This window comes from Medicago sativa, chromosome 3 (genome assembly GCF_051527215.1).
Source record: "Medicago sativa cultivar Bolivia chromosome 3, Bolivia_mono, whole genome shotgun sequence".
NCBI classification, from domain to species: Eukaryota; Viridiplantae; Streptophyta; class Magnoliopsida; order Fabales; family Fabaceae; genus Medicago; species Medicago sativa.
In genome coordinates this window covers 61468409-61495918 of record NC_140751.1, presented here as the reverse complement: position 1 = coordinate 61495918, position 27510 = coordinate 61468409, and the positions used below count along the sequence as shown (strand labels likewise).

Genomic DNA, 27510 nt, shown 5'->3' with positions numbered 1-27510 from the left:
TACCTTGTTAGTCAAATATCCCACATGTCGTAACCACGATCAAATGAGACCATAACGTAGAAGAAGGAAAATAAAACTCCGCAATGGAGAGAAACAAGACGTGCATCTTATGTACCACTCTAGCACCGCAAAATGCACCATTCAAAAGTCCACATATGTGCTAAGCAGACATTATAACATCTACATCGTAACTCAAAGTTTAGAAAACAAATGATAAATAATCTAATACAGTGTAATGCACGACAGAAATCCAAAAACTCTAACAAAGATAAACTTTAAATTACCAACTTTTCACCCTTCCATAAACCATTAATCAACAATGTTTCAGCAGGTCACTAGTTATCAGACTAGACATAAAATAAATAGCATAAACAAAATTCAACCATATATATGTTGCAGTTGAATCTCATGTTGAAGTGACATATTCATAGCATCTACATCCTAACATTAAGAACAAGGTGATATTAGACTTTCAACGTAGACTTGTGGGTCTCACCGACGAGTGATGTTTTGAATCTCAGAAATCTTCAAAGTACCATTTTTGGAATCGTAAACAGCCAACTTAATTTTGTAACTTTCGGAAATTTCAAACTCATAAAAGCCCAACAGCAGTTGTTCATCATCAAAAATATACATAGCCTTTATATAGTGACGCAAAACCCGATCTTCCATGTGTGAAACACGATACAAATTAGTCCAAGACTCTTTATTTCCATATTCTTTCATAATCCAAACATCTAAAAACACAAAAGTACTATTTGCGGAGATGCACAAACAATCCCTTAAGACCCCCAAAGTCGTCAAAGAATCCTTCTCCAAATCAGGCAACAGGAGCTTTTGATAAGACTCCTTCACCAAATCAAGAGAAATAGTGAAATGTGAAGATCTCACATCGTCTATTGCCAACCAATTAATAGTGCCACTCACAAATATTCCGGACCCATCAGACTGGGGAGAATATGGAAAGTTTTGTATCCTTTTCCAAGAATCTGTGCCCAGAGTATGAACATTAACTTCAGTTGTGCCCTTACCAAGAGAACAAGCAACAATCTTGTAATTATTAATACAATGATCATACCCAATGCTATATGCGGAGAAAAGTTTATTATCCAAAGGAGGCAATATCTTGAATGTTCTAATGGAAGGGTTCCACAAAACAGCAGGACCGTTATCCATGGTGACACAAAGGATGCCGTCGCAAGAACGCATGCGAGAAAGATAACCGTTTCCATTTTTGAGACAATCAGGATAAGTAACAGCAGAGGTTGAAAAAACAGAGCGTATTGGAGGATTAAAGAGAACTAAGTGACCTAAGTCGTTGGTAGAGGTTATCATGAGGTGATGGTGTGTGGTTGACAAGCGAAGGTGCTTCTTTGCGAATTTAGGATCATTGATTAAGGAATTGAAGGACTTGCAAAGACACCGAAGTTGAAGGAGTAACTTAACCGGAAGCCTACACAGAATCTCAGCTAGGAGATCGAAGGGAAGAGTTAGTAGGGTTTCCGTTGCTGTTTTCTTCGTGCCTGACGCCATTCCGTTCTGTCAGGAAAAATAAAGATCGCTAAAACCTAATGTTTGTTGAAGACGGGAATGAGAGGGTTCTTATGCAACAACTTTGTTTACCACAAAACTTTATTAATACCAAATTCCAACTTATCAAAGCGCTCATTCCTTGTAAATTAGGGTTTGGTAAGGTATATAGTTTTTTTTTTGGTAGAGGTTATGTAGTTTATTTACCCTTTTGTCAAAAAAAAATGTAGTTTATTTACCCGTATAACAAAAAAAAAATTAAGGGACAAAATAAAATATATTTGATAAAAGACATTTCATTAGGAGCTTATAATTAATTTTATTATCTTATAATTAATTTTTCAAACGTTATTTCAACTAGCGAAAAGACGGACACTCACGTGCCCGTTTTTCTGTTCTTTTTATTTTGTTAATGCTTGTAGATTATCAATGATATTTTATATAAATTTTTTGATATAGATAAAAAATTACAAGTATAACTATAGATAAAAAATTATAAGTATAACTATTTGTGACTTTCAAATGTAACAAACTCAACAAACTATATTTATATTTTTCAATGACAACAATAATATAACAACCTTTAAAAAAAACAATAATATAACAAGAGATAGGATCTGTTGACACCAGATGTCAACGGATTCGTTAACACCAAATCATGTCCCTTGATTTGATTTGATCCAAAGGTTCTTAATAATTATGAAGATACAGTTTTAGTTAGTGAGAACTTATGAATTATATAAAAGCTTATTCTCCTAAAAAAAATGAAAGCTTATTCATTTGTGAAAGCTATTTTTCATAAGCTCAAAAATAACCTTTTACGTAAGACTTGTGAATTAACATATAAGCCAACTTATGAATAAGCTAAGAACTTATGAATTAACATATAAGCCAATCCAAATCAAACGGGTCTTAGTTATTGTGGACTAAAAACCCAATGTTTTTGAACTGCAAGTATATAACCAAATGATGAAATCTATTGGTTTCCGTTGTTGTTTCCTTCGTGCCTGACGCCATTCCGTTCTGTCAGGAAAAATAGGGATCGCAAAAACCTAATGTTTATTGAAGACGGGAATGAAAGGGTTCTTATGCAACAACTTTGTTTACCACAAAACCTTTTTTTTTTTTTTTTGGGTAATAATTTACCACAAAACTTTATTAATACCAAATTCCAACTTATCAAAGCTCATTCCTTGTAAATTAGGGTTTGGTAAGGTATGTAGTTTATTTTTTTAATTTTTTTTGGTAGAGGTTATGTAGTTTATTTACCCGTATAACAAAAAAAAATTAAGGGACAAAATAAAATATATTTTTTTTGACAAAGGGACAAAATAAAATATTGATAACAAACATTTCATTAGGTTTCTCAAAAAAAAAAGAAAAACAGACATTTCATTAGGAGCTTATAATTACTTTTATTAGCTTATAATTAATTTTTCAAACGTTATTTCAACTAGCGAAAAGACGGACACTCACGTGCCCGTTTTTCTGCTCTTTTTATTGCGTTAATGCTTGTAGATTATCAATGATATTTTATAGAAATTTTGTGTGTTAATTACAAACAATATTTTATATAAATTTTTTGATATAGATAAAAAATTATAAGTATAATTCTTTGTGACTTTCAAATGTAACAAACTCAACAAACCATATTTATATTTTTCAATGACAACAATAATATAACAACCTTTAATAAAACAATAATATAACAAGAGATAGGATCTGTTGACACCAGATGTCAACGGATTCGTTGACACCAAATCATGTCCCTTGATTTGATTTGATCCAAAGTTTCTTAATAATTATGAAGATACAGTTTTCGTTAGTGACAACTTATGAATTAATATAAAAGCTTATTCTCCTAAAAAAAAACATGAAAGCTTATTCATTTGTGTAAGCTATTTTTCATAAGCTCAAAAATAACCTTTTACATAAGACTTGTGAATTATATAAGCCAACTTATGAATAAGCCAAGAACTTATGAAAAACAACTTATGAATTAACATATAAGCCAATCCAAACCAAACGTGTCTTAGTTATTGTGGGACTAAAAATCCAATGTTTTTGAACTGTGAGTATATAACCAAATGATGAAATCTATTGGTTAATGAGTTCTATCAAAAAGAAAAAACTGTTTATAATTAGGAGAATCAAAGTTCGATTTCGAACTGAACAATATTGTATTTCGAATTATTAGTGTTTATTCCCTTAAAAACATGTGGGTTAGCAAAAAAAAAAACGAGTATATTAATTATTGAAGTTATAATGAAAGATAATCTAGATTTTTATAACAAAGTAATTAAAAAGGAAATAGAATTAACTTAGAGGAATACCAAGATGCGACAAAACAATATATTCCCCTTCACATGATACTTAATGTACAAGAATGCTTTTGTAAATTCTACATAATCCGAATACATTAACACAAATTGGGGAAGCACTTGGTCTTTGACAAGCTATGCAATGGATGAATCCCTTGTATAAATTCTACTATTATTTTTATAAGATGACTTGGAATTTGGTGTTATCTTGAAAAATTGTAGGCAATATTAGGTTCCATTTATTTTGTTTGACTCTTGACTTTTAAGTAATATATTTATCAACAATGTATATTGATTTCCCTCAAAAAAAAAAAAAAACAATGTATATTGATTTTTTAAAACTGTCCTTCAATTAAACTTTCTGTAGATTCCCTTTATCGGAGATAATGTTATTCGAGATGCTAATTGTGAGTACCTATCTCAACCAAAATTTTATTTTTGGTCGTGGGAGTCGGATGGTTCATTTAAGTGTCAGTTAAACAATAAATTAAAATAAAAGTATGATATTGATTAGAAATATTTTATTTTTGTCTTTCTAATTGGACCAAACTACTGGCCTTTAACATAAAAATGGCGTGTGTCCTCTTGTTTGAGAAATCACAACATTCAACATATGAACAATTTGGGTTTATGTACAAAGTAGTTGTTTTGCATGTACGTGCTAGGATGTTTGTGTGAAGTTACATAAAGCATGCATGATACTATGCTAATTTGTTACACAGCCAAGTGCCAAGGATGTACCTTACCTGCAAAATTTGTTACAAAACAAAACTATGGTCAAAAGTAGCATAACCACTCTGAGGCTCACAGTACCATGCTAAACAACCATTTTTTTAAAAGAAAAAACTTGTTATTTAAGTTTATTGCATAGTCTCAAACCCATGTTGAATATTATAGATTATAGCTTATTCATCATGGATTATTCATAACTTGTTAAAAGTTCAAATATCAACCTCATCATTTTCATTATATATTATAGCTTTTTCATGCATAGTCTCATACCATGATGAATGAACAACCATTGAAAGATACCATCATGGAGATGAGGGAAGATTTCATGATTTCACCAGTTGGTGACAGTAAACAAACCTTTAGAACTGCCCATTTTCTTAAACCTGTTGCAAATTCCATCCATGAACTTAACTTCAATGAGTTTAACCTTAACTCATCATCATCATCTTCTTCTGTTTCTGAAGCAAAGGAGTGGCCTTTGAAAATCCATTTCAATGGGTGGCACTACCCACAAGAGAAATGGGTCAAGTGGGTTGATGAACTTCAGCTCAAATATGAATCAGTGTGGAAAAAAGCTGGCATCTTTGAACCTATAATGAGTACTAAGAGCTGTATAATTAAAAATCAAGACTTGGTTTGTGGGATCGTTGAGAAATGGTGTTGTGAAACAAACACCTTTGTGTTTCTATTTGGTGAAGCAACAATCACTTTGGAGGATGTCATTGTTTTGGGGGGCTACTCTCTCTTTGGTTGTCCTGTTTTCACCCAACTTGAAGATCAAGAGATGAGAGAGGTGGAACAGAAGCTCGTCAGCATTGAAAGCCAAGAGAGGATTTCGAATGGTATGGCGCCTTCCACATCAGTGTGGATGGATATTTTCATCGATAAAGGTAGTGAAGTTGAGCATGAAGCATTTCTTGCTACTTGGCTGTCAATTTTTGTTTTCCCTCATAAATACTCTCTAGTGAAAAGTTCTTTGTTTCCTATTGCTGTTCATCTAGCTAGAGGGAATCCTATTTCTTCGGCACCTGCTGTTTTGGCTAGCTTATATAAGGATTTAAGGTTGTTTAAGAACATAATTTTTGATTTAAAAAAATGTCCTGATAAATTTCCCTCTATGTTGGACGTTAATGTACAATCACCCTTTTACCTCGTTCAAGTTTGGGTTTGGGAAAGGTTCAAAAATTTGCAGCGACAACCCAAGTTGATCAATAATCGAGACCATGTATTGTTCAGGTGGCATAATGTTAAGGCCTTGAAAATTGACAATGTGACGTCGGCATTAGATTCAGCTATCGGTGATTTTATTTGGCGTCCATATATCCAATATGCTGATAAGTGTGGAGTGTTTTATCCAAAGGATGAAACTTTGGTACCATTTAAGAAAGATTTGGTAGTGGAACAAATGCTCTCATTTGTTATATTCTTGAGAGTTTCTGAGCTAGTTGGATTTGAGTCTATAGAGCAATATCTACCACATAGAGTTGCTATGCAATTTGGATTTGATCAAGATGTTCCTGGTTATGTGTCTAGACTCAATGAGACTAAAGCCATTGCTTGGAAAAATTACTCCAGACCCTTATCTGATACAAGTTTATATTTTCCATCTAGATATTTTGAGGCTGGTATTACCTCACGTTACGCAAAGTGGTGGACGAAATCAGTATTACGTCCTCAAGGTTTCATTAAAAATTTTGAGTCGCGGAAGAGAAGTGCAAGTTCATCAAAATGTGAACCCCATGCTAATATTCCACCTGAATTTCCTTCTCATAAACTAGTTGGCTGTGCTGTTACTATTGGAAAATCTTGTGATGATGGTTCAAATACTAGCCAGGGTTATCATAATGTTCGTTCTGGTTCTATTCCTAAAGTTTTGAAAACTATGTACTTTGAAAAATCTGTTGAAGATGTTTTGTTAGCTGAGAAAAATGTTGATGTTGGTGCTCCTGTACCTGCAAAAGATAACACTCCGGGTCCTTTGATATCTGTTGAGGATTGTGAGCATGTCTTGGAAGATGTTGATTTTAAAGATGGAAATGAGAGCATTGAAGGAAGGCTGTCAAGTGACACAATCTGCCAACCTGAGATTCAAATTGAAAGCTATAACTATTTATTTGAAGTAAGTGTAGCAGAACTTGAACGGAGAATTAGCCGACTCGAGAAAGTGGTTACAAAGTTGAAGATGGCAAGGTTAGGCCATAGTTGAAAACATTATTAATTAGCTCAATGAACTGAAACCTTATTGCATGTTACTTATTTCTTGTACTAGCTAAGCTTCATGACAATAATGTTAAAAAACAAGACCAAATGAAACATGGCCTTCTAGGACATTAATGTTGGCACTTTGTTCTGTTTTTACTTGATTATTACACAGAAACATAGTTATCAATGTTTACCTACTTGTGTTGTCAAATAAAAAAAAAAAAAAATAGGTTTCCAATTTGTATAAATTGCTTAAGTTTGCTGAGATATCAAAGTTATTTTATATTAATGCCGGGTATCTGAATTTATATTGAATAAATTCAATTATAATGTGCTGAATTATATTGTTCCAGGTGGGGAAGCTAAAACATTACCATTTTCATTAACTGTATTAAAAGCATGGAAAGTGATTTTGAATTCATATCAATTATGTAAAATCTGTTCATATATTTTGTATGGACTTTCTATTGATATGCCAAAGTTTTTATAAACAATGAAATAGCCGTAATAGCCGTAATGTGAAATTGTTCTATTGTTTAATGTGAAGTTCCTTTAAGAGACTTAATTAAGATATGTTTTTAAGACATAAGAAAACTACATCATTTTGATAGGGGTGCTTGGCTAAGTCAAAATTAAGTACTGCAGTAATGCTAGACTTGATGGTTCAATAACACAACAACGAGAGTTCACTTATCCTTATTTATTAATTTTGTTACATTTGCAGCAACTTAACCTAATTTTTTCCCGCTCATTAGCTTTATTAGGTTTGCAATTATTTAACCTAACAAATTCCATCTAAAAAAATGCATTGCACACCAATTTCATTTCTAAATAAATTTTTTTGCAATAAATAAATAACACAACAACGAGAGTTCACCTGCATTTCAATAAATAAATTCTTTTGCAATATTACAATATTACAATATTACAATAAACTACCTAATTAAGTACTGCAGTAATGCTAGTCAAAATATTTTATTTCTAGTCATTTCTTATTAAACAGAATTTATTTATACATATAAGATGATTTACCTCTGAAACTATCTGCTCTTGCATTCATGTATATATCCAAATGGTCGCTTCTTCCCACAACTGTAGCAGAATTTGCATCCACACCTAGCATGAGATATTACAATTATTATAATAAATTTAAACATATGTATGTGACAACGATGAAGGATTAGCGAGAGAAATAGGATACTTAATAAACCTGCATTTCATGTAATTACATCCATCAATTCTGCTGATATACATAGAGCAATGTGGACATCTTTGCAGCTGTTGTCTTTTAGCAAACACCAAAAATTTGTTATCCAAATCATTTTTGTCCTTCCTTTTCAATTCTTGGACTTTCTGACAAATCATTCCTTCATGCCATGGAACTTTGCACTTTGAACAGAAGTGTCTGTGACAAGAAGGACACTTAGAACTGCCAACAAAATCTCCTCCCATGTCATTATCTTTCCCCAACAAAACAGAACAATTCTCGTAAGGGCGGTAAGCCTTTGGCCCCGAGGGATTAGAAAACACAGAAATTAAATTCTCCCATTTAAGAATAAGTAGTTTAGGCAAAATGTGTTGAAAATGTTTCGGCTTAAATTTCACAAAACAATTTGGACTTGGACACATCACCTTATACTGATTATCATTAATTTGAACTTCTACATACTTGCATATGCAGTCAATACAAAAAGTTGCTTGCATTTGCTTCTTTTGAGGATGGAGGACCTTATGTAGAATATTTCATAATCTGTTTTTAATTCAAAACATATACCACAAGTTTTGTTTGCTGCACGAGTATGGGAGAAAAGTTGTTTTGACGAATCTTTTTTCCGAAAGAGTGAGAGCTTCATGATTCTGTCCACTTGATTCCACACTAGTTCCTGAAGGATCTCACAAAAACTGCATTTTAAAAAAGAAACATGTTGGTATTATTATTACTATTTGTACAAATATTTCCTAAGGATTTAAAGACTTGGAGTTCCTGGGTTTAAGTTCGGATGAATGATCTAACAACTAATTATTAACATTTTCCATTAAAAAAGAAAAAAGACAATTTTCCAACTTTGCACTAAATGACAAACTAGCATACAAACATAATGTTAGAGTGGGAAAAAGCAATGCAATGTTGGCCAGAACTAATGACCAAAACAAAAATCCATGTGATAGTTTATTTTCTAACATATATCAATTCTTTTTTGATATCTTACTGATTTTGATTATCAATGTAGCTTTCAATCAAATTAAATTAGGATATGAAGTGAAATGAAGACTATAAGAAAGCATTAGTGCAGCTGAATGAATGAAGTATAAATTCAAGACTTCAAAGTTGAAACTCAAAGAAAAACAAATAAAGAAGGTAAATAAAAAGAGGTAAGGGGAAAAAGGACCCAACCGGTAGCGAGCTCGCGGTGGTGATCGGAAGCTGTGACTGATCCGATGCAAGAAGATGAAGTGACAGTTAGAGGAAATGGAGAGTGAAGTTCATTGCAGGGGAGGAAACAAAGCTCATGTCATAATGCTTAGCGGAGAAGCTTATTAACAAGGATCAGTCTCGATTGCGCGAAAATTTTAATATCATGAATAGAATCACACATTACTAACCATTAATAAGTTTCAGTACGATCATATTATTACCAAAAATCCTTAAGTTCCAATTACTTGGAATCTGAAAAGAAACATGTAAGTTGGGATGTAGAGTGGTCAATTACACACACCCAGAAATATAATGCAAACATAGAGCAAATACTAAGGTCTTTGGATTAATACATTTTAAGAAGACAATGTTGTGCACTATCATGAGAAATAGGATTACACATTCATGATTTATTTACAAAGGCTAAGAGTTAAAAAGAACATACATGTATCTCTAGACACTTAGTTTCACTACTTTACTCGATTAATGAATCTCAAACTAAAACTCCACAGCAAAAAGGGTAATCATAATAACTAATCACAAAAAAACATGAATAAAAAAGGGCATTGAACAAATGTCAAAGCACACACTCACATTCCAATCCAAAGTTGAACAAATGAAGTGTTAAGGGAAATTCCCTAATTGTGATTCAATTCTCACATCAACAAAGTTCCAATTCCTATGAGGGATATGCTACTTGGTTACTTAGGTTCTTCATATTTTCAAAACCATTTTTCAGCATTATTGATTCTATGGTTCTGTCGTAACAGTAAGTACTGGGAAAAGGAGCATTACTGTTTAAATCAAGGAGCATATTTCATCATGTTGATAAAGTAACTTGTGTCACAAAACATAACGGTAAAGGTGTGGACAAGTTTCACAACATAAATAAATGGTCTCATCACTCTATCAAAATCAAAATAAATAACCGTTTAAATCATCCTAATATCTACGGAGTCCAATGAGAAATACATAATTGTATTTACCGATCCCAATAACGGCTTTTGTTACTTCTGGTTTTATTTAAAGCAAACTAAAGAATCACATCTCCCTTCTTTGCATCGCACCGATATCATTCAAGTAGTTTGCAACCTGAAATATATATATGCAGTTATTCGGCCAATTGCCATTAGTGTGTTTCCATGTAAATAACAAAAACATTCAATTCATGCTATACCATGAGATTAATTTGTATGATCATTCATTACTTAACATGTTTTATTTCTCCCCGTAAATAGATGTGTTTGACCCTCCACGGTAGGAAAAGAACCAAGGCAACCATCTTAATGAAAATTATGATCGACAGCAGAACTTACTGAACATAGTCAATCTCTGCCCTCCAAAATAAGAGGCTAGTGGGTTCTTATGTTTACGTTGCTTAAATTTTAAGCTGGCTTGCTTTGTATGATCAAATTTATATTTTTTTTAATCTCAATATCTAAGCTATTTCAAATGAACATTTCAAATATGTCTTTAATAGTAATAGTACTTGTATTCCTTAAAAATAAATAGTAATAGTACTTGTATGTTAATGTTTAGATAAAAATGTGATATTCTCAGTTTCTCACTCAGTTAACAAAATGTTGGAACATGCATGTTGAATGCTTCTAAGCTCCATACCGATGCAAGGTTAAGATTAACTAAGAACAAGGCTTCCCCAGAAAAAAATCACCAAAAGTGAGTAATATAAAGCAAAGAGAAGAACATTGACACTTATTAGATTACTTGAGAGTAAAAACACAATCAAATCAAGATTATCTTATAGATAAATTTTCTTTCTTTACTTGTGTATTCTTTGAATGACAACAAGGGGATCTTGCCTAATACTTGAAATCAAGCACTAATAGAATGCAATCATATGACAACAAGAGGCTCTTTATAATCATCAATTAAGAGAGATTTCTAAGATCCATCATTTACCTTGTTAGTTGCATATGCCACATGTCGTAACCACAATCAAATGAGACCATAACGTAGAAGAAGGAAAATAAAACTCCGCAATGTAGAGAAACAAGACATGCATCTTATGTATCACTCTAGCACCGCAAAACGCACCATTCCAGAAGTGGGAAAATTTACCAGAAATCCAAATTTCAAAAGTCCACAAATGAGCTAAGCAGACATTATAACATCTAAATTGTAACTTAAATTGTAGAAAGTCTAATGATAAACAATCTAATCAAATATATGATTGTGAACTACATAAAATGTACTGCACGACAAGAATCCAAAAACCCTAACTAACATAAAATTGAAATTAACAACTTTTCACCCTTCCAACAACCATTAATCAACAATGATTCAACAAGCCACTAGTTATCAGACTAGACATAAAATAAATAGCATAAACAAAATTAACCATTTATATGTTGCAGTGAATCTCATGTTCAAGTGACATATCATAGCATCTACATCCTAATTTATTAAGAACAAGGTGATATCAAACTTTCAACGTAGACTTGTGGGTTTAGCTCCATCTTATGACTACTGATGTTTTGAATCTTAGAAATCTCCAAAGTACCGTTTTTGGAATCGCAAACAACCAACTTCAATTTGTAACTTCCGAAACCTTGTGACTCATAAAAGCCCATTAGCAGCTGTTCATCCTCAAAAATATATAAAGCCTTTGAATAGTAACACAAAACCCGATCTTTCATGTGTGGAACACGGTACAAATTAGTCCAAGAGTCTTTATTTCCATATTCTTTCATAATCCAAACATCTAAAAACACATAAGTACTTTTTGCAAAGATGCACAAACAATCCCTTAAAACCCCCAAAGTCATCAAAAGATCCTTCTCCAAATCAGGCTGCGGAAGCTTTTGATAAGACTCCTTCTCCAAATCAAGAGAAATAATGACATGTGAAGAACTCACATTGTCTATTGCCAACCAATTAATAGTGCCACTTACAAATATTCCAAACATACAAAATGGGGCAGAACATGGAAAGTCTTGTATCCTTTTCCAAGAATTTGTGCCCAAAGTATGAACACTAACTTCAGTTGTGCCCTTACCAAGAGAACAAGCAACAATCTTGTAATTATTAATACAATGATCATACCCAAAGCTATATGCGGAGAAAAGTTTATTATCCAAAGGAGGCAATATCTTGAATGTTCTAATGGAAGGGTTCCACAAAACAGCAGGACCGTTATTCGTGGTGACACAAAGGATGCCGTCGCAAGAAGGCACACGAAGAAGACAATTGTTTCCATTTTTGAGACAATCAGGATAAGTAAGATAAGTAACAGTAGAGGTTGAAAAATCAGAGCTTATTGGGGGATTAAAGAGAACTGAGTGACCTAAGTCGTTGGTAGAGGTTATCATGAGGTGATGACGCGTGGTTGACAAGTGAAGGTGCTTCCTTGCGAATTTGGGATCAGTGATTAAGGAATTGAAGGACTTGCAAAGACACCGAAGTTGAAGGAGTAACTGAACCGGAAGCCTACACAGAATCTCAGCTAGGAGATCGAAGGGAAGAGTTAGTAGGGTTTCCGTTGCTGTTTTCTTCGTGCCTGACGCCATTCCGTTCTGTCAGGAAAAATAAAGATCGCTAAAACCTAATGTTTGTTGAAGACGGGAATGAGAGGGTTCTTATGCAACAACTTTGTTTACCACAAACTTTATTAATACCAAATTCCAACTTATCAAAGCGCTCATTCCTTGTAAATTAGAGTTTGGTAAGGTATATAGTTTATTTTTTTTGGTAGAGGTTATGTAGTTTATTTACCCGTATAACAAAAAAAAAAAATTAAGGGACAAAATAAAATATATTTGATAACAGACATTTCATTAGGAGCTTATAATTAATTTTATTAGCTTATAATTAATTTTTCAAACGTTATTTCAACAAGCGAAAAGACGGACACTCACGTGCCCGTTTTTCTGCACTTTTTATTCCGTTAATGCTTGTAGATTATCAATGATATTTCATACAAATTTTGTGTGTTAATTAGAAACGATATTTTATATAAATTTTTTGATATAGATAAAAAATTATAAGTATAACTATTTGTGACTTTCAAATGTAACAAACTCAACAAACTATATTTATATTTTTCAATGACAACAATAATATAACAACCTTTAAAAAAAACAATAATATAACAAGAGATAGGATCTGTTGACACCAGATGTCAACGGATTCGTTAACACCAAATCATGTCCCTTGATTTGATTTGATCCAAAGGTTCTTAATAATTATGAAGATACAGTTTTCGTTAGTGAGAACTTATGAATTAATATAAAAGCTTATTCTCCTAAAAAAATGAAAGCTTATTCATTTGTGTAAGCTATTTTTCATAAGTACAAAAATCACCTTTTACGTAAGACTTGTGAATTAACATATAAGCCAACTTATGAATAAGCTAAGAACTTATGAATTAACATATAAGCCAATCCAAACCAAACGGGTCTTAGTTATTGTGGGACTAAAAACCCAATGTTTTTGAACTGTGAGTATATAACCAAATGATGAAATCTATTGGTTAATGAGTTCTATCAAAAAGAAAAAACTGTTTATAATTAGGAGAATCAAAGTTCGATTTCGAACTGAACAATATTGTATTTCGAATTATTAGTGTTTATTCCCTTAAAAACATGTGGGTTAGCAAAAAGAAAAAACGAGTATATTAATTATTGAAGTTATAATGAAAGATAATCTAGTTTTTTATAACAAAGTAATTAAAAAGGAAATAGAATTAACTTAGAGGAATACCAAGATGCGACAAAACAATATATTCCCCTTCACATGATACTTAATGTACAAGAAGGCTTTTGTAAATTCTACATAATCCGAATACATTAACACAAATTGGGGAAGCACTTGGTCTTTGACAAGCTATGCAATGGATGAATCCCTTGTATAAATTCTACTATCATTTTTATAAGATGACTTGGAATTTGGTGTTATCTTGAAAAATTGTAGCCAATATTAGGTTCCATTTATTTTGGTTGACTCTTGACTTTTAAGTAATATATTGGGTTAATAGTGTTTTACCCCCCTGTAATATAGGTCATTTCCAGTTTAACCCCCTGTAAAAAAAAAAATTTTGGACTTCGTCCTTGTAATTCGTTGATTTTTGGTTTTGGACCTTCATGAATTTTGACTGTACAAAATCGAAGATATGGTATGAGGTAAACCATCGAAGATATGGTATGAGGTAAACCAAAATTTGCTCAAATTAACAGGGGGGTAAACCGAAATTTGCTCAAATTACAAGGGGGTAAACCTAAATTTGCTTAAATTACAGGGAGTAAAATTTTCCATGATGGTCCAAAACAAAAATATCTTCAAATTACAAGGATGAAATTCAAAAAAAATATTTTACAGGGGGGAAAACCGGAAATGACCTATATTACAGGGGTAAAACACTATTAATCCTAATATATTTATCAACAATGTATATTGATTTCAAATTTATTAATAACCGGAAATGACCTATATTACAAGGGTAAAACACTATCTCAACCAAAATTTGATTTTTGGTTGTAGGAGTTAGATGGTTCATTTAAGTTTCAGTTAAACAATAAATTAAAATAAAAGTATGATATTAATTAGAAATATTTTATTTTTGTCTTTCTAATTGGACCAAACTAGTGGCCATTAACATAAAAATGGCGTGTGTCCTCTTGTTTGAGAAATCACAACATTCAACATATGAACAATTTGGGTTTATGTACAAATTAGTTGTTTTGCATGTGCAAGGATGTTTGTGTGAAGTTACATAAAGCATGCATGATACTATGCTAATTTGTTACACTGCCAAGTGCCAAGGATGTACCTTACCTGCAAAATTTGTTACAAAACAAAACTATGGTCAAAAGTAGCATAACCACTCTGAGGCTCACAGTACCATGCTAAACAACCATTTTTTTCAAAAGAAAAAACTTATTACTTAAGTTTCATGCATAGTCTCAAACCCGTGATGAATGTTGTAGATTATAGCTTATTCATCATGGGTTATTCATAACTTGTTAAAAGTTTCAAATATCAACCTCATCATTGTCATTATACGATGATGAATGAACAACCATTGAAGGATACCATCATGGAGATGAGGGAAGATTTCATGATTTCACCAGTTGGTGACAGTAAACAAACCTTTAGAACTGCCCATTTTCTTAAACCTGTTGCAAATTCCATCCATGAACTTAACTTCAATGAGTTTAACCTTAACTCATCATCATCATCATCATCTTCTTCTGTTTCTGAAGCAAAGGAGTGGCCTTTGAAAATCCATTTCAATGGGTGGCACTACCCACAAGAGAAATGGGTCAAGTGGGTTGATGAACTTCAGCTCAAATATGAATCAGTGTGGAAAAAAGCTGGCATCTTTGAACCTATAATGAGTACTAAGAGCTGTATAATTAAAAATCAAGACTTGGTTTGTGGGGTTGTTGAGAAATGGTGTTGTGAAACAAACACCTTTGTGTTTCTATTTGGTGAAGCAACAATCACTTTGGAGGATGTCATTGTTTTGGGGGGCTACTCTCTCTTTGGTTGTCCTGTTTTCACCCAACTTGAAGATCAAGAGATGAGAAAAGTGGAACAGAAGCTCGTCAGCATTGAAAGCCAAGAGAGGATTTCGAATGGTATGGCGCCTTCCACATCAGTGTGGATGGATATTTTCATCGATAAAGGTAGTGAAGTTGAGCATGAAGCATTTCTTGCTACTTGGCTGTTAATTTTTGTTTTCCCTCATAAATACTCTCTAGTGAAAAGTTCTTTGTTTCCTATTGCTGTTCATCTAGCTAGAGGGAATCCTATTTCTTTGGCCCCTGCTGTTTTGGCTAGCTTATATAAGGATTTAAGGTTGTTTAAGAACATAATTGTTGATTTAAAAAAATGTCCTGATAAATTTCCCTCTATGTTGGACGTTAATGTACAATCACCCTTTTACCTTGTTCAAGTTTGGGTTTGGGAAAGGTTCAAAAATTTGCAGCCACAACTCAAGTTGATCAATAATCGAGACCATGTATTGTTGAAGTGGCATAATGTTAAGGCCTTGAAAATTGACAATGTGAGGTTGGCATTAGATTCAGCTATCGATTATTTTATTTGGCGTCCTTATGTTCAATATCCTGATAAGTGTGGAGTGTTTTATCCAGAGGATGAAACTTTGGTACCATTTAAGAAAGATTTGGTAGTAGAACAAATGCTCTCATTTGTTATATTCTTGAGAGTTTCTGAGCTAGTTGGATTTGAGTCTGTAGAGCAATATCTACCGCATAGAGTTGCTATGCAATTCGGATTTGATCAAGATGTTCCTGGTTATGTGTCTAGACTCAATGAGACTAAAGCCATTGCTTGGAAAAATTACTCCAGACCCTTATCTGATACAAGTTTATATTTTCCATCTAGATATTTTGAGGCTGGTATTACCTCACGTTACGCAAAGTGGTGGACGAAATCAGTATTACGTCCTCAAGGTTTCATTAAAAATTTTGAGTCGCGGAAGAGAAGTGCAAGTTCATCAAAATGTGAACCTCATGCTAATATTCCACCTGAATTTCCTTCTCATAAACTAGTTGGCTGTGCTGTTACTATTGGAAAATCTTGTGATGATGGTTCAAATACTAGCCAGGGTTATCATAATGTTCGTTCTGGTTCTATTCCTAAAGTTTTGAAAACTATGTACTTTGAAAAATCTGTTGAAGATGTTTTGTTAGCTGAGAAAAATGTTGATGTTGGTGCTCCTGTACCTGCAAAAGATAACACTCCGGGTCCTTTGATATCTGTTGAGGATTGTGAGCATGTCTTGGAAGATGTTGATTTTAAAGATGGAAATGAGAGCATTGAAGGAAGGCTGTCAAGTGACACAATCTGCCAACCTGAGATTCAAATTGAAAGCTATAACTATTTATTTGAAGTAAGTGTAGCAGAACTTGAACGGAGAATTAGCCGACTCGAGAAAGTGGTTACAAAGTTGAAGATTGCAAGGTTAGGCCATAGTTGAAAACATTATTAATTAGCTCAATGAACTGAAACCTTATTGCATGTTACTTATTTCTTGTACTAGCTAAGCTTCATGACAATAATGTTAAAAAACAAGACCAAATGAAACATGGCCTTCTAGGACATTAATGTTGGCACTTTGTTCTGTTTTTACTTGATTATTACACAGAAACATAGTTATCAATGTTTACCTACTTGTGTTGTCAAAAAAAAAAAAAAAGGTTTCCAATTTGTATAAATTGCTTAAGTTTGCTGAGATATCAAAGTTATTTTATATTAATGCCGGGTATCTGAATTTATATCAAATAAATTCAATTATAATGTGCTGAATTATATTGTTCCAGGTGGGGAAGCTAAAACATTACCATTTTCATTTTCTATAGTAAACTGTATTAAAAGCATGGAAAGTGATTTTGAATTCATATCAATTATGTAAAATCTGTTCATAGATTTTGTATGGACTTTCTATTGATATGCCAAAGTTTTTATAAACAATGAAATAGCCGTAATAGCCGTAATGTGAAATTGTTCTATTGTTTAATGTGAAGTTCCTTTAAGAGACTTAATTAAGATATGTTTTTAAGACATAAGAAAACTACATCATTTTGATAGGGGTGCTTGGCTAAGTCAAAATTAAGTACTGCAGTAATGCTAGACTTGATGGTTCAATAACACAACAACGAGAGTTCACTTATCCTTATTTATTAATTTTGTTACATCTGCAGCAACTTAACCTAATTTTTTCCCGCTTATTAGCTTTATTAGGTTTGCAATTATTTAACCTAACAAATTCCATCTAAAAAAAATGCATTGCACACCAATTTCATTTCTAAATAAATTTTTTTGCAATAAATAAATAACACAACAACAAGAGTTCACCTGCATTTCAATAAATAAATTCTTTTGCAATATTACAATATTACAATAAACTACCTAATTAAGTACTGCAGTAATGCTAGTCAAAATATTTTATTTCTAGTCATTTCTTATTAAACAGAATTTATTTATACATATAAGATGATTTACCTCTGAAACTATCTGCTCTTGCATTCATGTATATATCCAAATGGTCGCTTCTTCCCACAACTGTAGCAGAATTTGCATCCACACCTAGCATGAGATATTACAATTATTATAATAAATTTAAACATATGTATGTGACAACGATGAAGGATTAGCGAGAGAAATAGGATACTTAATAAACCTGCATTTCATGTAATTACATCCATCAATTCTGCTGATATACATAGAGCAATGTGGACATCTTTGCAGCTGTTGTCTTTTAGCAAACACCAAAAATTTATTATCCAAATCATTTTTTTCATTCCTTTTCAATTCTTGGAATTTCCGACAATTCATTCCTGCATGCCATGGAACATTGCACTTCGAACAAAAGTGTCTGTGACAAGAAGGACACTTAGAACTGCCAACAAAATCTCCTCCCATGTCATTATCTTTCCCCAACAAAACAGAACAATTCTCGTAAGGGCAGTAAGCCTTTGGCCCCGAGGGATTAGAAAACACAGAAATTAAATTCTCCCATTTAAGAATAAGTAGTTTAGGCAAAATGTGTTGAAAATGTTTCGGCTTAAATTTCATAAAACAATTTGGACTTGGACACATCACCTTATACTGATTATCATTAATTTGAACTTCTACATACTTGCATATGCAGTCAATACAAAAAGGTGCTTGCATTTGCTTCTTTTGAGGATGGTGGACCTTATGTAGAATATTTCATAATCTGTTTTTAATTCAAAACATATACCACAAGTTTTGTTTGCTGCACGAGTATGGGAGAAAAGTTGTTTTGACGAATCTTTTTTCCGAAAGAGTGAGAGCTTCATGATTCTATCCACTTGATTCCACACTAGTTCCTGAAGGATCTCACAAAAACTGCATTTTAAAAAAGAAACATGTTGGTATTATTATTACTATTTGTACAAATATTTCCTAAGGATTTAAAGACTTGGAGTTCCTGGGTTTAAGTTCGGATGAATGATCTAACAACTAATTATTAACATTTTCCATTAAAAAAGAAAAAAGACAATTTTCCAACTTTGCACTAAATGACAAACTAGCATACAAACATAATGTTAGAGTGGGAAAAAGCAATGCAATGTTGGCCAGAACTAATGACCAAAACAAAAATCCATGTGATAGTTTATTTTCTAACATATATCAATTCTTTTATGATACCTTACTGATTTTGATTATCAATGTAGCTTTCAATCAAATTAAATTAGAATATGAAGTGAAATGAAAACTATAAGAAAGCATCAGTGCAGCTGAATCAACAAAGTATAAACTCAAAGAAAAACAAATAAAGAAGGTAAAGAAAAAGAGAGTGAGGGGAAAAAGGACCCAACTGGTAGCAAGCTCGCGGTGGAGATCGGAAATCTCCGATGACAGATCTGATGCTAGAAGCTAGATGAAGTGACAAGTTAGAGGAAATGGAGAGTGAAGTTTATTGCAGGAGAGGAAACAAAGCTCATGTCATAATGCTTAGCGGAGAAGGTTTCTATTTCATATATATATATATTTTATAATTAATTTTAAAACAAAAATGGATAGATGTAGGATAGTAAAGTATCATAAATTGGATAGAGGTTTCATAGTGTTAGAGCTTAGACCTAGTATGTCTTTATAAAGAGAAACAAGTTTAAATAAAAAATAAAAAATATCAAAAATCAACAATTAGCTTGTTAATTGTTATGGCATGTTAATCTAATTAATTTGTGTGAGTTCTATGAGTAGTAATAATAAATAATAACATGTGAGTGGCAGAGAGATATATACATCATGCATAAAAATGGATAAACTGTAGGGAATGGCAGAGAGATATGCACCATCATACATCATACATAAAAATGGATAAACTGCAGTGAGTGTCAGAGAGATATATACATCATACATACATGACCTTGTTTGTTTAGAAGCCATAGTAGTATTCACAAACGTTTAAAGGATATTATGGGGTACAGCTTCTGCTTACCAACATACTGTGTTTCATACATTTTTACGATAAATAAACATCTCAGCTATGAAGCACGGATACGGATACAAACACCAGACACGACATGAACACTGACATGCTAACCCCGCTGATAATTTGAAAAAAAATCACATAATTTAGTGTAATTATATGTGTCTGTGTCGTGTCGATGTCGGATACGTAGTGTTCGTGCGTCATAGCATCTCATACATTTTTTTAATAATGATTCATGGCAACATTATACACACAATCTTTCAACAAGAATACTAAGCATAGTTTAGGGATGGCTTGTTCAATAGAACCAGGGGTACCAGAAATAAATTCCAAAATTAAAGCAATTAATCTTTAAGCCTTTACTTTGCTATTTATAGGAACAGGCAGGCTTTATTCCTTTTTGCCTAAGGGAAGTAACTCACACTTTCTTAACACAAAATTGAAAAGAGAACCTAATGGGACCATCATATATCCATATAAGGTAATGTGAGCGATTTTTAACCCAAAAGAAGAAACTTGTCTTTGTCTTTGTTGACCAAAACTTAAACAAACGAAAAAATCAAACATGTCCGAGTGTCTGTGACCAAAACTTTGAGTGGTTGCATTGCATATGTCATAACAATTATCAAGCTATTTTTTGAAACTTAATCCAAGAGTTTGTCCATTTTCGATTTTCATTATAGAATACTTACATAAAATAGAAAGGATAAGTTTATGCTTAATTTCATAGTTTTGTTTACTAAGCTTAATTTTCTAGATATTATTTAGAGTTCTTCCAATTTTATAATATAATACTATTTAATGTATCACAAAAATATTAACATTAAAATATAATTAGAATATAAATTCATGCTAGTATTAGAACAATAGGTGAACTCTCGTTGTTGTGTTCTTGTACCATCATGTCCAGTACTTAATTTTGACTTAGCCAAGCACCCCTTTGCATTCACTCTCGTTCAGGTTAATCCATAGTTCCTACAAACATGTATAATGTATCTTTACATACACACTATGAAATAGAAGACAAATTTTTCAAAATATACATTACAAATTTACAATATGATAAACAAAATATGAATTGATAAACCATCTGAACTTTAGTCAAACTACGTAAATGTAGGCAAACTCTATATGTTAGAAACTAAAGCTTTCATGCTACTTTTGCTATAATTTTCTATTGCAAAAGTAGCATGCAAGCTTTAGTGAACAACAATTGTTGCTAAATCTTTTATTCTTCAACTTTATTTTTTATTTCTGTAAAAAAAAATAAAACTTTGTTTTCGATAAGTTTTCTTTTCCCTGATTTATCATTTTAAATAAAATGTTATTAATTCTCTTAATAACCTACTTCGACAATGAACATGAATTTATATTAACTCTATTTCTCTTTTACTATATGAGACTGAAAATCGTGATGAAAAGTGTTCTCACATCTTCAGAGTTTTCAAATAACCAAGTATGTTTCTTCTTGATCTTAGACATCGTACAAATCATCAATAAGTTCACCTCGCTGCACCATCACCAACAAAGTAAAAAAACTAGTGAGGATATGAACTACTTTCAAATTAGTATAAGAAGCCAAAATAATATAAATAATCAAATATCCTATTTAAATATTGGTTTTCATGTGTTTAATTCCTGCAAATAGGGGTCATTTAAAAAATGGTTCATGTATTCCTTAATCCTCGCATTTCGCCCTGCCAAAATTTAATCATTTAAGAATTGGTCCATCAACCCAGTTAATCAGTGCCACGTCACTAATTTACCCCTCCTCTTCTCAACCATTGAGAAAAGACAAAAATACCCCTGACTTCTTAGACAAACGCGAAAGGACAAAAATACCCACTTTTATTTTTTTTTAATTAAAAAAATTATTTTTTTAATTAAAAAAGAAAATACACACTCGGCGTCCACGTGTGCATTGACTTCGTCAAAATTGGTCTGGGGGGCAAAACTGCAAAAGGGGCAATACTTAGGGGGCAATTTTGTATTTTATTTTGTTAGGGGGTCAAAATCGCAACTTCTTGAAATATAGGGAACCAAAACTGCTATTAAGCCTTAAAAGTAATAGTACTTGTATGTTAGTGTTTAGATAAATATGTGATATCTCAGTTTCTCACTCAGTTACCAAAATGTTGGAACATGCATGTTGAATGCTTCAAAGCTCCATAACGATGCAAGGTTAAGATTAACTAAGAACAAGGCTTCCCAAAATAGATTAACGAACAAAAGGGCTTAGACCCTTATTATATTGGCTGCCATAACAAATTCACCAAAGTGAGTAATATAAAGCAAAGAGAAGCAGGGGCGAAAGGCTGTGTAGTCATGGGGTAGCATTGGCTACCCCAAAAGTAAAAAAAAAACTTGAATAATTAACATAGTTTAATATATAGTTACTCCATTAAATTATTTTTTGGCTACTCCAAACAATTTTGTTAGTTCAAAGAGAGATGATATTAAGAGCAATGCTATATCTCTAGAAAAATAACATCAAGAATTCTTCAAGAATAAAGAATAGCCAATCACAATGCACTATTTGCCACAATTCAAGGAGGTGTGGCTGAAAAATAGGAAGTGGACAAATAAATCATCCAATTAAAATTTGCCAACTGTGTTTTGAAAAATTCTTGAAACTATTTTTCTTGAGAAGTAGCATTTTCCATTAAAATAATATTGATAATCTATTTGGTTTAGTGTCTATTATGATAAATTTGACTTCTTAAAACTCCATACAACTCAACTTGTATAAATAACCATTGTTAGATTTTATTTTCTTTGTTGTCGTTTTATTAAATATAAGTAAAAATTATTGTGAATTTATTTTACTTGTTGATTAAGTTTAATAAATTAGTTTTTAAAATATATTTTATTTCTTCTTTATGTTTGGCCCCCTCGCAAAAATTGTGGTAGCTTCGCCGCTGAAGAGAAGAACATTGACACTTATTGCAATCCTAAATCAAATACATCAAATAAAACTTTGAGCAGATGTAATTTGAAGAACAATAATGCTTAATAGTACGGAAATATACAAAACGGAAATTGACGAATTAGTTTACGGATTGGTTTTAACTACAATCGACTCCTGTATTCAAATAAGTTGGAGTAGTATATTATTATTATTTTATTAAAAATTAATATGAACTACCAGCTGTGTATTGTGGAAAGTGGGACTGATATATTAACTTTATTATTATTTAAGAAAAACTGTAGCTATGCCTATTCGTTAAATTTCGTACGGCAAGTCCCTGTACTAAATAGCACTGCTCTTTGAAGAAACACTAAGACGCAAATACACACACAAACAATATACAAAATCTTAGGTTACTTGATAGTAAAAACAAAATCAAATCAAGAGGCTCTTAATAGATAAATTTTCTTTCTTTACTTGTGTATTCTTTGAATGACAACAAGAGGCTCTTACATAATACATGAAATTATGCACTAACAGAATGCAATCATATGACAACAAATAATCATCAATTAATAGAGATTTCCGAGATCCATCATTTACCTTGTTAGTTACATATGCAACATGTCGTAACCACAATCAAATGAGACCATAACATAGAAGAAGGAAAATAAAACTCCGCAATGGAGAGAAACAAGACATGAATCTTATGTACCACTCTAGCACCGCAAAACGCACCATTCCAAAAGTGGGAAAATTTACCAGAAATTCAAATTTCAGAAGTCCACATATGTGCTAAGCAGACATTATAACATCTAAATCGTAGCTCAAATTGTAGAAAATCTAATGACAAACAATCTAATAATATAATATATGATTGTGAACTACTTAAAATGTACTGCATGACAAGAATCCAAAAACTCTTAACTAACATAAAATTAAAATTAACAACTTTTCACCCTTCCATCAACCATTAATCAACAATGATCCAACAAGCCACTAGTTACCAGACCAGACATAAAATAAATAGCATAAACAAAAATTAACAATATACATGTTGCAGTTGAATCTCATGTTCAAGTGACATATAATAGCATCTACATTCTACATCCTAACATTAAGAACAAAGTGATATCAGACTTTCAATGTAGACTTGTGGGTGTAGCTCCATCCTATGACTACTGATGTTTTGAATCTCAGAAATCTCCAAAGTACTGTTTTTGGAATCATAAACAACCAACTTCAATTTGTAACTTCCGAAACCTTGCGGCTCAAAACAGCCCATCAGCAGTTGTTCATCCTCAAAAATATATAGAGCCTTTGGATAGCGACACAAAACCTGATCTTTCATGTGTAGAACACGGTACAAATTAGTCCAAGAGTCTTTATTTCCATATTCTTTCATAATCCAAACATCTAAAAACACAAAAGTACTATTTCCAGAGATGCACAAACAATCCCTTAAAACCCCCAAAGTCGTCGAAGGATACTTCTCCGAATCAGGCAGCGGAAGCTTTTGATAAGACTCCTTCTCCAAATCAAGAGAAATAATGACATGTAAAGAACTCACATCGTCTTTTGCCAACCAATTAATAGTGCCACTTACAAATATTCCTAACCCACCAAATGGGGCAGAATATGGAAAGTCTTGAATCCTTTTCCAAGAATCTGTGCCCAGAGTATGAACACTAACTTCAGTTTTGCCAATATCTTGAGAACAAGCAACAATCTTGTAATTATTAATACAATGATCATACCCAATGCTATATGCGGAGAAACGTTTATTATCCAAAGGAGGCAATATCTTGAATGTTCTAATGGAAGGGTTCCACAAAACAGCCGGACCATTATCATACATGGTCAAACAAAGGATGCCGTCGCAGGAACGCACACGAAAAGGACAATGTCCATTTTTGAGACAATCAGGGTAAGTGACAGTAGAGGTTGAAAAATCAGAGGGCTTTGGGAAGTCAAGGAGAAGTAACTGACCTAAGTTGTTGGTAGTACTTACGGTGAGGTGATGGGTGGTTGACAAACGAAGGTGTTTCTTTGCGAATTTGGGATCAATGATTAGGGAATTGAAGGACTTGCAGAGACAGCGAAGTTGAAGGAGTAACTTGACGGGAAGCCTACACAGAATCTCAATTAGGAGATCAAAGGGAAGAATTGGTAGGGTTTTGGTAGTTGTTTCCTCTGTGCCTGACGCCATTCCGTTCTGTAGGAAAAATAAAGATCGCAAAAACCTAATGTTTGTTGATCGCAAAAATAAAGATCGTGGAATGAAAGGGTTTTTATGCAAAAACTTTGTTTACCACAAAACTTTATTTATAACAAGAAAATTTCTGTTGACACATTGCATAAGGCTGTGGCACACATGTAAAATACGTTTTTGCCCCCTCGGCAGTTAACTGCCGAATTATGAAACCGGCTGCAGTTAACTACCGAGGAAAACTTCGGCAGTTAACTACCGAGGAAAATTGAAAACTTCGGCAGTTAACTGCCGAGGAATCCTCAAACCTTTTTTTTTTATTTACAAAAACCATTAATTCTTTTTATTCTTTAAACTTAAATTTTCCTTAATTAAATTTAATTCTTTAATCCTTTTAAGGAATTAAACATAATTCTTTTCATGCTTTCATTCATGTGATTTTGTTGCCATAAATGAAGAAATATGAATTTTGTTGCCATTAAATTGATTCTTTTTATAAAGTTGTTGATTTCATTCATATGATTTTGTTGCCATAAATAAAAAAATATGAGATCATAGAATTACTACATATTCAATCACGTTTATTAATTAAAAAAATGTTTTTTTTTGAAGAATAGAAAAGTGGTTTTATTTGTACAAAAAAAAGGTATTATTGATAGAATAATTACAAATATAATTATTTGAAAGAGAGATGAATAATATCTGAAATATTATAATTTGTGAACAACAAAAAAATATCTTAAATATTATAATTAATTACTAATAATTATAAATATAACTATTCTATCATTTGTAACGTTTTTTGTTGTTGCATTTTTTTTATTGAATTATCATTTTAGGTCCATTAACTACCGAATATTATTCATCTCTCATATTTCTTCATTTATGGCAACAAAATCACATGAATGAAATCATAAAAAAAATTGTGTTTAATTTCTTAAAAGGATTAAAGAATTAAATTTAATTAAGGAAAATTTAGGTTTAACGAATAAAAAAAATTAATGGTTTTTGTAAAAAAAAAAAGGGTTTGAGGATTCCTCGGCAGTTAACTGCCGAAGTTTTCAATTTTCCTCAGTAGTTAACTGCCGAAGTTTTCCTCGGTAGTTAACTGCAGCCGGTTTCATAATTCGGCAGTTAACTACCGAGGGGGCAAAAACGTATTTTACATGTGTGCCACAGCTTTATGCAATGTGTCAACAGCAATTTTCTTATAACAAATTCCAACTTACCAAAGCTCATTCCTTATATCCTTCAAAAAAAAAAAAAAGAACTCATTCCATATAAATTAGGTTCGATAAGGTGTATGTAACAGCAAAAAATCTCTTTGATAATAGACATTTATTTTTTTTCCTTTGTAACCAAAAAAAAAAAATAGACATTTATTTTACTAGCTTATAAGTTAATTAGCATTTTTCCTCAAAGAAAAAGTTAATTAGCATTTGAGCTTATGACTTGTATTTTTTCTTCCAATTTTATCTTTATTATTTTATCTAAAATTAATTACTACTCTTAATACTTTATTATTATTTAAAATCAAATAGACTTCATGTTACGTTTATGTTTTTTTTTTAAAGGATGTTTGACATTTTTTTATAAAGGTTTAATGTTAAGTTCAAATATATGGTTACTTTCCTGTCAACAAAATGTTTTGTTGTTCTCTAAAAGAAAATATTGTTTCGTTGTTGATTTATAATTCATAATTATTTTAAATAATAATTTATATTTTATGATTTATAATTTAAAATGAATAAATAGAAATATATTTTATTATTAAATATTTTTTTTCATAGACAATGAAGTTGAAGGAGTTAACATTTTGCCAGTAAATGTATGTTCAATCTTCTTTTAAAAAGGTTAAACTAGTCTACCAAATTGGCACGAGAGTCAGGAACCTTTAAAAGGAGCATATTTATCAGACTTTACTTACCTCACGACTAAATTATGGGAATCGTGTAAAATAATGATTCAGATAAACAAGCATTCCAAACTTGTCATTTCTTATTAAACAAGCATTCAGAGAAACAAACATTCTATATGTCAAAAAAAAAAAATTAATGACAACAAGGAGTTGAAATAGAGTTTGGTGTGGTGTGTATATGAATGGAAACAAAAATTGATCATTATAATATTCAAAATATTTTATTTCTAGTCATTTCTTTTATTAAACAAAATTTATTTATACATATAAGATACCTCAGAACAATTGCTCTTGCATTTATGTACATATCTGTTCTGGATCGGCCA

The 27510-nt window shown here is 32.0% G+C and overlaps 4 protein-coding genes and 3 pseudogenes across 6 annotated transcripts; 2 read left to right on the top strand and 5 right to left on the bottom strand.

Moving 5' to 3' along the window:
• Positions 1 to 447: 447 nt before the first annotated feature.
• On the bottom strand, positions 448 to 1620 carry LOC146938890 (F-box/kelch-repeat protein At3g23880-like; annotated as a pseudogene).
• Positions 1621 to 4854: 3234 nt separating this feature from the next.
• On the top strand, positions 4855 to 6789 carry LOC146938889 (uncharacterized). Its single transcript, XM_085749699.1, has one exon. It carries the CDS (start codon positions 4855 to 4857, stop codon positions 6787 to 6789), a length of 1935 nt encoding a protein of 644 aa, XP_085605825.1.
• Positions 6790 to 7816: 1027 nt separating this feature from the next.
• On the bottom strand, positions 7817 to 8638 carry LOC146938888 (uncharacterized; annotated as a pseudogene). The gene is made up of 2 exons (XR_015033409.1): positions 7996 to 8638; positions 7817 to 7901 (listed from the first exon to the last, which is right to left on the bottom strand). The product of XR_015033409.1 is annotated as an uncharacterized LOC146938888 (transcript).
• A 2986-nt stretch (positions 8639 to 11624) lies between these two features.
• LOC146938887 (F-box/kelch-repeat protein At3g23880-like) lies at positions 11625 to 12948 on the bottom strand. The gene has a single exon (XM_085757879.1). The coding sequence runs from the start codon at positions 12726 to 12728 to the stop codon at positions 11625 to 11627; it is 1104 nt and encodes a 367-aa protein (XP_085614005.1). The 5' UTR covers positions 12729 to 12948.
• A 2272-nt stretch (positions 12949 to 15220) lies between these two features.
• LOC146938886 (uncharacterized) lies at positions 15221 to 17161 on the top strand. Its single transcript, XM_085749698.1, has one exon. It carries the CDS (start codon positions 15221 to 15223, stop codon positions 17159 to 17161), a length of 1941 nt encoding a protein of 646 aa, XP_085605824.1.
• A 1024-nt stretch (positions 17162 to 18185) lies between these two features.
• Positions 18186 to 19649, bottom strand: LOC146938885 (uncharacterized; annotated as a pseudogene). The gene is made up of 3 exons (XR_015033408.1): positions 19530 to 19649; positions 18365 to 19056; positions 18186 to 18270 (listed from the first exon to the last, which is right to left on the bottom strand). The product of XR_015033408.1 is annotated as an uncharacterized LOC146938885 (transcript).
• A 4332-nt stretch (positions 19650 to 23981) lies between these two features.
• On the bottom strand, positions 23982 to 25304 carry LOC146938884 (F-box/kelch-repeat protein At3g23880-like). Its single transcript, XM_085757878.1, has one exon. It carries the CDS (start codon positions 25264 to 25266, stop codon positions 24175 to 24177), a length of 1092 nt encoding a protein of 363 aa, XP_085614004.1. The 5' UTR covers positions 25267 to 25304; the 3' UTR covers positions 23982 to 24174.
• Positions 25305 to 27510: the final 2206 nt, after the last annotated feature.